This window comes from Procambarus clarkii, chromosome 12 (assembly GCF_040958095.1).
Source record: "Procambarus clarkii isolate CNS0578487 chromosome 12, FALCON_Pclarkii_2.0, whole genome shotgun sequence".
Lineage (NCBI taxonomy): Eukaryota > Metazoa > Arthropoda > Malacostraca > Decapoda > Cambaridae > Procambarus > Procambarus clarkii.
Window position 1 is genome coordinate 20,412,201 of NC_091161.1, and position 16,386 is coordinate 20,428,586.

Here is a 16,386-nt window from a genome sequence, read left to right on the forward strand (position 1 = left end):
TTGACTAATTGTTCTACCTTCACAGAACCCTACATCCACAGTGAGACCTTCCCAGCTTCTCCTCCCGAAAGCACTGACAAGGAGTCAGCGCTTTCTAATTCCGAAATCCTTAATGATCTTCCCAAATGCTTTCAGGATAATAATCGTGCTCCTTTGCCCTCTTCTAATTCCACTCTCACCTCGTCAGAAAAGCCCTTCATCCTCCATGTCGACGCCAATGGTACCGACGTTGGTGGTGTCGTGATGCAGCAACGAGGCGAGAAGAATACACCTGTCAGCGACTACTGCTACAAGGATCTACGGAACAATTGGCAAGGAGCTACTCTTCCTCATCCTGAAGCTTCAGCACTTCACTCCATACCTGAAAAGTGCTCGGTCCACCATCAATACGGACCACACCACCCTACACCTCCTGCAGCACGCCCACTTCTCATCTCAACGTCTTCTACTATGGGCTTGCTACCTGCAGAAATTCAACCTGGAGACACGCTATACCAAGAGTCTGACAACATCTTAGCCGATGCCCTCTCCAGAGTTTATGAAGTAGAAGCGACTCCATCCATTACTCCACCACATAACGACGTACTTCTTCCAGAACCGCAGGCTTCGGGGGAGAGTTGTGACGATAATCTCCTTCAAGAGATTGAGCCTGCTCTTCCCTCCATAATTACGTCGTTGAAATTATATAAAACGACTATGGAAGACATGTCCAACAACGACAACAACACCAGCAAGGCTTGCCAGAGCGCAAAACGTTGCAGCCAGCCACCTGTTCGGACTCAAACCACCAAACTACATGTTGATCGCTACCGGCTCCGCTGATTGGTCGCCGGTCTGGCTGCACCTGCACTCGCCCCCCCCCCATACTACTTGATGTCTGGGGTCGCCACGACCTCAGACCTCAGAATATTCGGTGCTCTCGTTGTTACCACTCCTCCCGGCTAGACGCTAGCGTGTACTGAGAGAAGTGGTGGCTTAAAGCCAATATTCCAGCACCTCCCATTTAATTTTGTATTGCACTTCTTATTATTTTGCCTTAACGTAACTTTTCATTGTGTCATTTAAGTATTCTTATTATTTTGATTGATTGATTTTATTATACGAATTTGTTTGTCCATTTTTTCATGTTTTGATTTATTTAACGTAATTAAAATTTCATTGTTAAAGTTTACTTGTGTTTTGTGTGTCTTCTCCTTACCTTACCACAGACGAAGTTCCAGTTTTTCTATTTTTTTTTATAACTATGTGACGAGGCCATACCCCTAGCCTTAAACAGCCGAACACCAACGCGTTACCGTCACAATATATATATATATATATATATATATATATATATATATATATATATATATATATATATATATATATATATATATATTTATATATATATATATTTATATATATATATATATATATATATATATATATATATTTATATATATATATATATATATATATATATATATATTTATATATATATATATATATTTATATATATATATATATATATATTTATATATATATATATATATATATATATATATATATATTTATATATATATATATATATATGTCGTACCTAGTAGCCAGAACGCACTTCTCAGCCTACTATTCAAGGCTCGATTTGCCTAATAAGCCAAGTTTTCATGAATTAATTGTTTTTCGGCAACCTAACCTACCTAACCTAACCTAACCTAACTTTTTCCGCTACCTAACCTAACCTATAAAGATAGATTAGGTTAGGTTAGGTAGGGTTGGTTAGGTTCGGTCATATATCTACGTTAATTTTAGCTCTAAGAAAAAAAAAATTGACCTCATACATAATGAAATGGGTAGGTTTATCATTTCATAAGAAAAAAATTAGATAAAATATATTATTTCAGGAAAACTTGGCTTATTAGGCAAATCGGGCCTTGAATAGTAGGCCAAAAAGTGCGTTCTGGCTACTAGGTACGACATATATATATATATATATATATATATATATATATATATATATATATATATATATATATATATATATATATATATATATATATATATATATATATAAGTATATTTTGGTAGCAGTCTTTCCTGTAGACATATATTATTAAATATGACCGAAAAAGTAAGATTAATAATTCTAACACAAATTTTCTCAATCTTTCGTACATTACGCTTCACTGTTGGAGGTAAATAAAAAATCACTTCTCCAAAATTCATTTTTATTTCTAGTCTGACGCGACACGGGCGCGTTTCGTAAAACTTATTACATTTTCAAAGACTTCACAAATACACAACTGATTAGAACTTACGTATCTCTGCTATTATATCTACATTTGAGTGAGGTGGGAGGGATGATGTGGCATTAACACAAGACAGAACATGAGGGGATATTAATAGGGTATTAAAAGTATCAACACAAGACAGAACAGAAACAATGGGTATTGAATAGAAGTGTTTGTAGAAAGCCTATTGGTCCATATTTCTTGATGCTTCTATATTGGAGCGGAGTCTTGAGGTGGGTAGAATATAGTTGTGCAATAATTGGCTGTTGATTGCTGGTGTTGACTTCTTGATGTGTAGCGCCTCACAAACGTCAAGCCGCCTGCTATCGCTGTATCTATCGATGATTTCTGTGTTGTTTACTAGGATTTCTCTGGCGATGGTTTGGTTATGGGAAGAGATTATATGTTCCTTAATGGAGCCCTGTTGCTTATGCATTGTTAAACGCCTGGAAAGAGATGTTGTTGTCTTGCCTATATACTGGGTTTTTTGGAGCTTACAGTCCCCAAGTGGGCATTTGAAGGCATAGACGACGTTAGTCTCTTTTAAAGCGTTCTGTTTTGTGTCTGGAGAGTTTCTCATGAGTAGGCTGGCCGTTTTTCTGGTTTTATAGTAAATCGTCAGTTGTATCCTCTGATTTTTGTCTGTAGGGATAACGTTTCTATTAACAATATCTTTCAGGACCCTTTCCTCCGTTTTATGAGCTGTGGAAAAGAAGTTCCTGTAAAATAGTCTAATAGGGGGTATAGGTGTTGTGTTAGTTGTCTCTTCAGAGGTTGCATGGCTTTTCACTTTCCTTCTTATGATGTCTTCGATGAAACCATTGGAGAAGCCGTTATTGACTAGAACCTGCCTTACCCTACAAAGTTCTTCGTCGACTTGCTTCCATTCTGAGCTGTGGCTGAGAGCACGGTCGACGTATGCGTTAACAACACTCCTCTTGTACCTGTCAGGGCAGTCGCTGTTGGCATTTAGGCACATTCCTATGTTTGTTTCCTAAGTGTAGACTGCAGTGTGGAAACCTCCGCTCTTTTCCATGACTGTTACATCTAGAAAAGGCAGCTTCCCATCCTTTTCCGTCTCGTAAGTGAAACGCAGCACGGAACTCTGCTCAAATGCCTCCTTCAGCTCCTGCAGATGTCTGACATCAGGTACCTGTGTAAAAATGTCGTCAACATACCTGCAGTATATGGCCGGTTTCAAGTTCATGTCGACTAAGACTTTTTGCTCGATGGTACCCATGTAGAAGTTTGCAAACAGGACACCTAGGGGAGAACCCATGGCGACCCCATCTACTTGCTTATACATGTGCCCATCCGGGCTCAAGAAGGGTGCCTCTTTAGTACAAGCTTGGAGTAGTTTCCTCAGAATACTTTCTGGCATGTCAAGAGGAGTACAGGCTGGATCACGATATATTCTGTCGGCTATCATTCCGATTGTCTCGTCCACAGGTACGTTGGTAAACAGCGATTCTACGTCCAACGAGGCTCTTATCCCTGTGGCCCGTGTGCCCCGCAGTAAGTCCACAAATTCCTTTGGAGACTTCACTCCAACAGTGAAGCGTAATGTACGAAATATTGAGAAAATTCGTGTTAGAATTATTAATCTTACTTTTTCGGTCATATTTAATAATATATATATATATATATATATATATATATATATATATATATATATATATATATATATATATATATATATATATATATATAGCTTCTAGCCAGCTTCTGTGCTGGCTAGGGTTCGAGTCTCCTGGTGGGAAAGTGTTTCTAAAGTTGTATACTTCACTCTCGTGTTTAGGAGAGTTGTGCCTTAAGCATAGACACAGTGTTCTCCCATATTAACAGGGACTTGATGAAAAAAACGTAAAAATGACCCCTCACTTGCTCTAGTGCTCTTGGGAGGTGGTGGTCTTTGGAGTGTTAAATACTCCGAAATTACCATCTCTTTTAAGGGTCTGAGCAGGTGGTGGAGTGGGTTAAGGCGTACCTGTTATGCCAGTTGCTGGAAGGCTTCTGTGCTGGCTAGGGTTCGAGTCTCCTGGTGGGAAAGTGTTTCTAAAGTTGTATACTTCACTCTCGTGTTTAGGAGAGTTGTGCCTTAAGCATAGACACAGTGTTCTCCCATATTAACAGGGACTTGATGAAAAAAACGTAAAAATGACCCCTCACTTGCTCTAGTGCTCTTGGGAGGTGGTGGTCTTTGGAGTGTTAAATACTCTGAAATTACCATCTCTTTTAAGGGTCTGAGCAGGTGGTGGAGTGGGTTAAGGCGTACCTGTTATGCCAGTTGCTGGAAGGCTTCTGTGCTGGCTAGGGTTCGAGTCTCCTGGTGGGAAAGTGTTTCTAAAGTTGTATACTTCACTCTCGTGTTTAGGAGAGTTGTGCCTTAAGCATAGACACAGTGTTCTTCCATATTAACAGGGACTTGATGAAAAAAACGTAAAAATGGCCCCTCACTTGCTCTAGTGCTCTTGGGAGGTGGTGGTCTTTGGAGTGTTAAATACTCCGAAATTACCATCTCTTTTAAGGGTCTGAGCAGGTGGTGGAGTGGGTTAAGGCATACCTGTTATGCCAGTTGCTGGAAGGCTTCTGTGCTGGCTAGGGTTCGAGTCTCCTGGTGGGAAAGTGTTTCTAAAGTTATATATATATATATATATATATATATATATATATATATATATATATATATATATATATATATATATATATATGTCGTACCTAGTAGCCAGAACGCACTTCTCAGCCTACTATACAAGGCCTGATTTGCCTAATAAGCCAAGTTTTCCTGAATTAATATATTTTCTCTAATTTTTTTATCATGAAATGATAAAGCTACCCATTTCATTATGTATGAGGTCAATTTTATTTTATTGGAGTTAAAATTAACGTAGATATATGAGCGAACCTAACCAACCCTACCTAACCTAACCTAACCTATCTTTTAAGCTTACGTTAGGTTAGGTAGCCGAAAAAGTTAGGTTAGGTTAGGTAAGGTAGGTTAGGTAGTCGAAAAACAATTTATTCATGAAAACTTGGCTTATTAGGCAAATCGAGCCTTGCATAGTAGGCCGAGAAGTGCATTCTGGCTACTAGGTACGACATATATATATATATATATATATATATATATATATATATATATATATATATATATATATATATATATATATATATATATATATATATATATATATATATATATACACAGTATCCACTCAATTTAACGGCCTCTTTTATACCGATCTGCCGGTAATAACGACCGGTTTAGGAGATCGGTATCTGGACCCTCATATACCAGTCTGGCGGTCGATATTATGGAAGGTCGGTATTGAGTTTGTTTTGGCATCGGCGGCCCCTCACGTGGCAACAGGCCACCGACCTCCAAGGCCTTGAGGGAGGGATGGGAGGCAGTGATTGATGGAGGGAGGGAGGGAGGGATGGGAGGCAGTGATTGATGGAGGGAGGGAGGGAGGGAGTTGGTCAGGAAGGGAGGGAGGGAGGGAGTTGGTCAGGAAGGGAGGGAGGGAGGGAGTTGGTCAGGAAGGGAGGGAGGGAGGGAGTTGGTCAGGGAGGAAGGGAGTTGGTCAGGAAGGGAGTTGGTTAGGGAGGGAGGGCGTTGGCGAGGGAGGGAGGGAGTTGGTCAGGAAGGGAGGGAAGGAGTTGGTCAGGGAGGAAGGGAGTTGGTCAGGAAGGGAGGAAGGGAGTTGGTCAGGAAGGGAGTTGGTTAGGGAGGGAGGGAGTTGGTCAGGGAGGGAGGGAGGGAGTTGGTCAGGAAGGGAGGGAGGGAGTTGGTCAGGAAGGGAGGGAGGGAGTTGGTCAGGAAGGGAGGGAGTTGGTCAGGAAGGGAGGGAGGGAGTTGGTCAGGAAGGGAGGGAGGGAGTTGGTCAGGAAGGGAGGGAGGGAGTTGGTCAGGAAGGGAGGGAGTTGGTTAGGAAGGGAGGAAGGGAGTTCGTCAGGAAGGGAGGGAGGGAGTTGGTCAGGAAGGGAGGAAGGGAGTTGGTCAGGAAGGGAGGAAGGGAGTTGGTCAGGAAGGGAGGAAGGGAGTTGGTCAGGAAGGGAGGAAGGGAGTTGGTCAGGAAGGGAGGAAGGGAGTTGGTCAGGAAGGGAGGGAGGGAGTTGGTCAGGAAGGGAGGAAGGGAGTTGGTCAGGAAGGGAGGAAGGGAGTTGGTCAGGAAGGAAGAGAGTTGGTCAGGAAGGGAGGGAGGGAGTTGGTCAGGAAGGGAGGAAGGGAGTTGGTCAGGAAGGGAGAGAGTTGGTCAGGAAGGGAGGGAGTTGGTCACGGAAGGAGGAAAAACTATTGTGGTGTGTATGGGACTCGCTTAAGCCTAACGAAGGTGGCGTTGGCGGTGTTGCAAGAAATATATTGTTTTCTTATTGCTGTGGAGAGCTAGTTCCGAATATTAATTAAATAACACTATAATAGATGAACAGTACAGTACTGTATTTGGTTTGCTATTTATTCATTTAAATATTTACAATAAAATAAAATGGGATTTAACAGAACTTACGGCGCATCGTACAGCGCGTGTCAACACCCACGTGTCTGTCGACACATGTGGAGGGGAGATGGGAAGGCTGGCGTGAGGTGGGGGAGGGGGGGTTGACCAGGCAGGAGATCACACGTGTCGTCCAGTCTCGCCACTTACCCACCTGTTCACCCACCTGTTCACCCACTTCCCTGCCCACCCACCTGTTTACCCACCTGTTCACCCACTTCCCTGCCCACCCACCTGTTCACCCACTTCCCTGCCCACTCACCTGTTTACCCACCTGTTCACCCACTTACCTGCCCACCCACCTGTTCACCCACTTCCCTGCCCACCCACCTGTTCACCCACTTCCCTGCCCACCCACCTGTTCACCCACTTCCCTGCCCACCCACCTGTTCACCCACTTCCCTGCCCACCCACCTGTTCACCCACTTCCCTGCCCACCCACCTGTTTACCCACTTGGCTGCACACCCATTTACCCACCTGTTCACCCACCCACCTATTTACCCACTTCCCTGCCCACCCACCTGCCTGCACGCCCACTTACCCACCTGTCAATCCATCCACCCACCTACCTGCACACCCACCTGCCTGCTTAACCCACCTGTTCACCCACTTCCCTGCCCACCCACCTGTTTACCCACATGCCTGCATGCCCACTTACCCACCTGTCAATGCACCCACCCACCTATTCACCCACTTGCCTGCCCACCCACCCACCTGCCTGCCCACCCACTATCCCTGCCCACCCACTTTCCCTGCCCACCTACCAGCTAGGCAGCTAACCACCCATGCACCAGCCCCACACACTAATTAGTGTGTCAATTCAAATCATGCGTGTGGTATAAAAATTGTCGGAAATGGTCCCTTTTGGACTCAATAGGTGAAAAAGTACTATTATCCGGAACATGTGATAATCCGGCTGGGTGTCCTTCCCATATAGTCAGGATAGTCGAGTGGAGACAACAACCTGAATGTTACTTGAAAAATTACCGACATCTTAACTTCGGAAATACCAGAACTCCGGAAATAACGACCAGGGTACAGCCCCATATAGGCCGTTAAATTGAGTGGATACTGTATATATATATACTGTAACCCCGCGATTATCCGGGATTCAAACATCCGGAAAACGCCCTTATACGGCCAAAATCGCGATCGGATAAAGTTATCACAATATCCGGCCAAAATAGCCACAGGGACCGGATTAAAGCAGGTTTAGTCGGATAAAATGTTGGGGCCCGGTTAATTTTCTGCAGAAATTACACTATCCAGTCAGTCGCCCGGATAATCGTGCCTTTGTCCGTATATGAAAACATGAGGCGGGCCATACGGTATTAATCCCGTCTGCCCGAGACTCGAGGCGCATGGTGTAGGTGGGGGTGGGGTGGGTGGGTGGTGTCGGGAGAGAGGGGAGCGTTGGGAGGGACCACCTGGGGGGAATAGGGGGGGGATGGGGAGTGGCCTATACACTACAGTACAGTAATTACTATAAATTTTAGAACAATTCATCATAGCCAAAATCAAAAGAAATACTAGTAATTATGTAATAAAAAATTCCATACAAGTTTCCTAAAAACAATTTGCACAGGCTGAAGTTTCCTTCAAAAATATATATTTTTTTTTCCTCCTGGCGGCCTACGTAACGTGCCTCCTCCCTGCCCCGACTGGACCCATCCAGGCCTGGTCAAGCCATGTGCTCTCTAGCCTCGTGTTACACCACAGTGCCGCGCCATTAGTGAAATATTTTTTTAAATAACTTTTTTATTTTCATAGTAACTTTGAACATTTTTGGCCAAGACTATGTCTGGTAGCAGCATGAATCGTTCTGGAGGTGGTAAGAGGAAGAAGGTTGTCCTAACACTTAAGGACAAGCTACGTGTTATACAACTTTGTGAACATGGCCGGTCGACCTCAAGTGTTGCCAAGGAATATAATATAGGCACTAGTACTGTTTCTGATATAAGGAAACAAAAAGAGAAACTTATGCAATTCATTTCAACCTGTGAAAGTGAAGGTGCAAGCACTAGCAGAGGTTGTAATAGAAAAACTATGAAAACTTCGACGCATGTGCAGTTGGATGAGGCAGTGTACAAGTGGTTTGCTCAGCACCGCACAGCTGGCGTGACAATTCGCGGCCCAGAAATACAAAATGCTGCAAGCAGATTTGCTGAAAGCCTTGGAATAAAGAATTTCGAAGCGAGTGAAGGGTGGGTTGCAAGGTTCAAGGGTAGGCACAATATTGTGAAGAGGAAAATTGTCGGTGAAAAACTGAGTGCAGATGAAAGCAGTGTAGAACCATTTAAACGTAAATTACGAGAATATATTGTGGCAAATAATATTTATTCGTATCAAATTTATAATGCAGATGAAACTGGGTTGTATTGGAGGAGTTTACCAGAAAAAACTCTAGCAATGAGGAGTGAGGGTTGTGTGCCAGGACGTAAGGTTTGCAAGGACAGGCTCTCAGCCATGATGTGTGCGAATGCCGACGGCACAGACAGAATCACGTGTGCAATTGTTGGCAAATCTAAGAAACCAAGAGCCTTGCAACATTGCATGGACAGACTGCAAGTCAAATATTATAACTCAAAAAATGCATGGTTTACACAGGAGATCTTTCTTTCCTGGTTTCATGACGTGTTCTGCAGGGAAGTTCGTGCCTATCAAATTAAGAAACTCAAAATAAGGCCAAGCGAAGTTCGGGCTTTACTGTTGCTTGATAATGCGCCTGCCCACCCCAGAATTGACACGTTAACCTCACATGATGGCAAGATAATGTGTATGGCACTTCCTCCTAACACAACCTCTCTCATTCAGCCTATGGATCAGGGAGTTATCTGTGCTACGAAGAGGTTGTACACCAAAAAAATGCTAAACGAAGTTTTGGTGGTTTTGCCTCTTCCGGAAGATATTGAACTCGGTGTGGATAACAGGGCTAAAAAAAACCTTCAGAATTTGAAGAACTATACAATCAAGGAAGCCGTCTATAACTGGGCCAAGGTATGGAGTGAATTAAAGGAATCGACTTTGAAAAATTCCTGGAAAAAACTCCTCACGTCTACGGTCAGAAATGAGGAGGATGAAGAAATGGATTTTGAAGGATTTACAGATGAAATCCATGGAATGTTTAGAAATGCCGGCGAAAACTTAGAAAGACAGGATGTGGTTGATTGGCTTGAACAAGATGCCAATGATCCAGGATATGGTGTGATGAGTGAAGACGAGATTCTACAGTCTGTTACTGGTGAGGTGGACGAAGAGGATGAAGGCAGTGAAGAACCAACACCAATGACCACGAAATACAGTGTACTCATGACGTATGTTGACGGATTAATAAATTTTTCATCAAATTGTGCTCATCCAGAGGTTGGAAACATGTATCCGTACCTTAGGCGAACAAAAGAGCTGATCATACAACTGGCCAGTGAACACAGAAGGCAAGCAACACTTGATTCATATATGGTACGAAAATCAAACCAAGCGCCTTCAACAAGTGAGGCGGCACGCGCAACCCAAGCGCCTTCAACAAGTGAGGCGGCACGCGCAACCCAAGCGCCTTCAACAAGTGAGGCATCCTCAGCAGACAGTGAGAACTAACTTTGCCTAATGAACTGTACAGTAATTTTAAGTGTTAATTTTAGTGTTGCGTTACTATAAGTTACGTAAATTGTCAAGAATTTTTAACTTCAAGATGAGTCATCAATCAAGAAGACGAACAACAAAAAGGTAAGTTGAGGTTTCTAGTTGAATATTTAATAATTATATGTGGCATGTCTATTCAAATTATGTTATTTGTAGTATAAAAATAGTTGGAAATGGTTAGTTTTGGACTCGTAGGTGAAAAAGTACCATTATCTTAAAAACGTGCTAATCCGGCTGCGGGTCCTTCCCATATAGTCCGGATGATCGAGTGGAGACAGAGTGAGTGAGTGAGTGTGTGTGTGTGTGTGTGTGTGTGTGTGTGTGTGTGTGTGTGTGTATGTGTGTGTGTGTGTGTGTATGTATATATATATATATATATATATATATATATATATATATATATATATATATATATATATATATATATATATATATATATTAAGATAAATAGGAAAACCAGGGATATACTGAACATCTTGTATCAGAATCTTTACTTTAAAAAACATAACGTTTCAAATACTTCTCGTATTCATCATCAGATCTAAAAGAAAAAACAGAAATCACAATCAAATAGATGGTAAACAAAGAACTCATACTGAATATAATTGCCTATCAAAGAAAGGAAAATGCTTAAAAAACAAAACACTTAAGTGCACTTAAAGTGATCAATACAAATAAAAGTTATTAACTGTCACATATAATAAAACTAATTTAAAATCCATTAAACTACAAGATGAAATTTATAACTACTAAAACAAACCATTCCATTAAACTTACGTGAAGTGATCAGAAGTGAAACTTGATACCTAACACATAGATACTAAACACTATAACAAATATTTATATAATGACTACAAATCTACAAAAAATGTATGTAAAATACAAACAGAATAAACGACAATTATAAAGTACTAACCTAAATCTTATAAAAAACTCAAAACTCAAGTTTCACCCATCGTGTAGGATTACTACAGTGGAAAGGGATCTTAAATATATTAAATTACCATTTTATGGCAGTATTAGCTTTTCTGTAAGGAGTCGTTTGAGGAGACTGTTGCAGCAGTGTTATCCTCAAGTAGACTTTAGATTTATTTTTGTCAACACAAATACCATAGGCTCTTATTTTAAATTTAAAGATAAAGTGCCTACCCCCTTGTGCTCAAATGTCGTATATATGTATAATTGTTCCAGCTGTAATGCTGGATATGTCGGGAGTTCCATTCGGAACTTTAAGATTAGGATACTTGAGCACCGGGGATTATCTTTTAGGACTGGATTACCATTGTCTAAACCAGCATTTTCGGAGATTAGAAACCATTGTTATGAGTTTGATCATTCTCTGCTGGAATCTGATTTTAAAATTCTGGACACTTGTATGAATGGCCAGTCAGATTTGAGAGTAATGGAATCCTTATATATAAAGGAGCTGCGGCCTCTGCTAAATAACAACCTTTCAGCTGTTCAATTGTACACTGTATAGTGCACAGTAGGCCCTGTAATATGATTTTTGTTTATTTTGGTAGTTTAATTTTGTTTAGTTTACCATGTCTTTGCCCTTTCTTACTTATTTCAAGTCTTAACATTGTACATTAATATAATCTTTTATTTAGGATATATAATACATTTTTTGGTATTTAATTTTATTTAATTTTTGAGTTTTTTATAAGATTTTGGTTAGTACTTTATAATTGTCGTTTATTCTGTTTGTATTTTACATACATTTTTTGTAGATTTGTAGTCATTATATAAATATTTGTTATAGTGTTTAGTATCCATGTGTTAGGTATCAAGTTTCACTTCTGGTCACTTCACGTAAGTTTAATAGAATTGTTTGTTTTAGTAGTTATAAATTTCATCTTGTAGTTAATGGATTTTAAATAAGTTTTAATATATGTGACAGTTAATAAGTTTTATTTGTATTGATCACTTAAGTGCGCTTAAGTGTTTTGTTTTTTAAGCATTTTCCTTTCTTTGATAGGCAATTATATTCAGTATGAGTTCTTTGTTTACCAGCTATTTGATTGTGATTTCTGTTTTTTCTTTTAGATCTGATGATGAATACGAGAAGTATTCGAAACGTTATGTTTTTTAAAGTAAAGATTCTGATACAAGATGTTCAGTATATCCCTGGTTTTCCTATTCATCATAAAATTAAGATTCCCGTAGGGAACATTGATCATAAATATATATATATAGGTATCAGATAGGACTCTACGCTCGCTACGTAGTATACGTGCACGCTACGCTCCTCACTCTAAGCTGTATATCAGCCCTTAAACTTACGCCAGATGATGTAGACCGCCACCCACAGGCAGCTAAGTACATGGAGTCCAAGCATGTTATAGCAAAACCAAAGTAACAGACCAAAATCAACTCATTCCATCTCAAATAAGTTTCAAAACAATCCTCTACGGCTGTGAGTACCAGTGCATGCTGCCGCCACCGCGCTGCCTGACGCAAGTTTCTTCACAACATATACCCCCCAGTCCATTCTAACCAATCATGTCTCCTAAAAATGTGACTGTGCAGGGAAATAAGGGCAACAAACCCCTTAACAAGGCATCCATCCCGGCCAACTCTAACAATATCCGTGTTTCTCCGTCTGGAAGCTCTGGGGTCCGGGGTGGCGGGGCTGCCCTCCCCTCCACCCCATTGAGCAAGGGAGCAGAGTCCTCTCAACCCTCTCCTATGAACATGCTAGCATCCCAGTATAAGCAACTCAAGCGAGCTTCCGGTCCCTCACCGGAATTCACTAACTGGACCGAGAATCAGTGGTTCAAAAAGTTGTGCCTAGTCCTCGAGTCACAAAATACTATCATCTTGAGTCTTCTCAATGAGAATCTAGCGAACCGCGCTAATCTCCAACAACAACAACAAGAAATAACCCTCCTCCGCGAGGATATTAGAAACTGCAAGGCTAGCCAAGACCAACTACAGCATGATTTGAATGATCTCCGTGAGGAAAACAACCTTCTGAAAACTGATGAAGCCATAAAAAAACAGGAGGAAGCTCTCAGCAAAATGACAGCATGTATCAGTACATTTTCAGACCAACGTTCCGTCTCCCAGGAGGAACAAGACCAGCAAAAGCTGCTAGACTCTGTTATCGTGTCGTCCCAAGATATACCTGTGGAACATGAAGGTGAAAATTGTGTCGAAATAGCTCAGGATCTCTTAAGAAACAAATTGCAGCTCAGTCTAAACAAAACTGACGTTATTGCTGCCTACAGAGTAGGCAAAAAGAATCCATCAGGTCAAAACCAACGGAAAATTTGCCTGAAGCTGTCTTCCCAGTTCACGAAATCCCATCTAGTCCAGACAGCTGCATCCCAACGGAAGGGATTATACATCAACGAGTGCTTGACCAGGAACAGACAGCAACTCCTCTACCGCCTGCGTCAAATCCGTCAACAAAACCCAGATGCGATTCATCAGTGCTTCGTTAGAGATGGTCTGATAAAGGTGAGAAAAACCGCAGAGGGCAAAATGTTTACAATTACTAAAGAAGAAAACCTCAACACTTTCCTCTCCCTATGTGGTTTGTCTCACCTTATCACTCCCAATGAATTAACTTAATTAACCCCCTGTCAACTAGTGGGGCTAGGTATCCTAAGTCTCCTTGTTTAATTTTCTGACTTAATTTTTAACTTACTCTTACCTAGTCATTTAAGGAAATTATTTAATTGAGTGTATTAAGTAGTTATTCAGGTCTTTTTAATTATACAGTCATAACTGAACTATCTATAGTTATTAATCATTAGCTTAAATTTGCCTATGTTTATTATTCAACTTTTCTTTTGATTTCATTTATTACCTAGGTTGCCTAGCCTCGCCATGCTCCCTTACTCCATTGTACCCCTGGCTTTGCCTGCATCTCAAATTGCAAATTGTTACTTACAGTGTACCTGAGAGTACTCGTAAGCAATCTACCTCATTTTTTTTCATTTTTGCTCAATTTGTTTTTTGTATTGCTTAGTCTTGCTTATATTTTTTTGTTTTGTATTTCTATATCTTGTGTTTTGTATAGTCCATGTTTATATGTTTTTTCTTTAATCTCTTTTATTACCTAGGTTGCCTAGCCTAGCCATACTCCCTTACTCCATTGTACCCCCAAAGCCCCTTGTAAGCTAACTTTTTTTTTTTTTTCTTTTTTTTTCATTTTGTGTTTGTTTTGTACAGTATTGTGTATATATTTTTCCCTATTTTATAGCTTATTTCTACCTTGTAATTTGCCTTTCTTTCCTTGTTTTTCCTGCAATCAGCTTTTTTTATGCAGACAAGTATAGACCAAGAACTTAACCTCTTATCCACTATCTATGACAATAATCACTTTAATGATCTAAATTGCAGATATTTTGCAGCACATGATGTAAACAATGTATTAACTCATAATCACAATATCTCTGTAATCAATTTGAACGTTAGATCCCTAGGTAAACACTTCGATGATGTTAGTGCCTTGATTGAAACTATTGGCAACAAATTCTCTTTTATTATACTTACTGAAACATGGTTGAAAGAGGATACTACTCAACTCTTTAACATGCCTAACTACTCAGCAATTCACAACTGTCGTCAACTTCAGAGAGGTGGTGGCACTGCTCTTTACTACCACCAAGAACTAACATGCTTAAAAGAAATTAGAACTAGAGACTGCTATGGGGAGTATATCTTCGCCAGCTTCAGAGTCAAGGGTGCCGAGTCTGTCCTGTCTGTGGGTGCAGTCTATAGAATTCCCAACACTGATGTGTCTGAATTCAACTCAAACCTTAGAAATCTAATACTTGATAACAGACTGAACAAAAACCACCTAATTATCGCAGGGGACTTTAATATTGACCTCTGCGAGCCAGAACACCCTACTGCTGTTAGCTTCCTCAACTGTATGAATTCCTGCTTCCTCATACCCTTAATCACTAGACCTACTAGAATCACTGATAGCACTGCCACGACTCTAGATCACATCTGGACCAACATAACCTCTCCGCTTACTTCAGGTATAATCACCGATAGCACTACAGACCATTACCCCACATTTCTCTTAACTAACATTAGCAAACCACCTCTAGAAACAAGGGAGTTAAGCTTTAGGCTGCACAATGAAACTGCTATAAACAATTTTATAACTGCTGCTGATAATGTCAACTGGGAGTCTGAGTTAGGTAACAGAGGGGACATCAACCTAGCAGTGCAATCTTTTCTACAAACAACTCTTAGCCTTTATAACACCCACTGTCCTAGGCTTACAAAACAAGTCACAAGCAAAAGGCTTAACAATCCTTGGCTTACAAAGGGAATACTTAAATCCATTAACAAAAAACACGACCTTGAGAAGAAGTATAGGTTAGGAATTGTCTCCAAAGAATTCTCAAAGAATTACTCATTATTGCTATCTAAGATAATTAGACGAGCCAAAACTAAATACTACGAAGATAAATTTACCCAAAGAGCAACATTAAACAAACTTGGAGCACAATTTCACAAATATTGGGATCAAAGAAATCTTTAAATAACAAACCGACTCTCCTGTCTAATAACGATGGTCAGCTTTCAGCCTCTGATTCTGCTATTGAGTTCAATAGGTTCTTCTCTTCCATTGGTTCATCCCTTGCAAATGATATTCCATCTTCCAGTACTGACATTAAGGACTATCTTACAGGTAACTATCCACAGTCTCTGTACCTAAAGCCTATTAACTCCACTGACATCAATGAGATAATCCTTTCCCTTAAAACCAAGTCTGGTGCCCTTGAGGAGATACCAACTTTAATTTACAAAAAAGCCTCCAGATCTTTAGCCCCTGCTATTGCTTTGCTCTTCAACAAGTCACTTGAACTCCAAACCTTTCCAGATATTCTAAAAAAAGCGAGAGTAACGCCTGTCCACAAATGTGGTGATCCCACAGATGTTAACAACTACAGACCTATATCAATCCTGCCAAACTTGTCAAAAATTTTTGAAAAACTAATCTATAAGCAGC

The 16,386-nt window shown here is 40.6% G+C and overlaps 2 protein-coding genes across 5 annotated transcripts in view; one reads left to right on the forward strand and one right to left on the reverse strand.

The window, feature by feature from the left end:
- The window catches only part of LOC138363882 (uncharacterized), a 135,313-nt gene that overhangs the window by 111,675 nt on the left and 7,252 nt on the right, over positions 1-16,386 (reverse strand). The gene's annotated exons all lie outside the window — the stretch shown is intronic.
- The window catches only part of LOC138363970 (tigger transposable element-derived protein 7-like), a 52,413-nt gene that overhangs the window by 34,115 nt on the left and 1,912 nt on the right, over positions 1-16,386 (forward strand). The window contains exon 2 of the mRNA XM_069323423.1: positions 8,729-10,226. Coding sequence (XP_069179524.1) covers positions 8,729-10,226 — 1,498 coding nt within the window. The remainder of the gene's footprint in view (positions 1-8,728; positions 10,227-16,386) is intronic.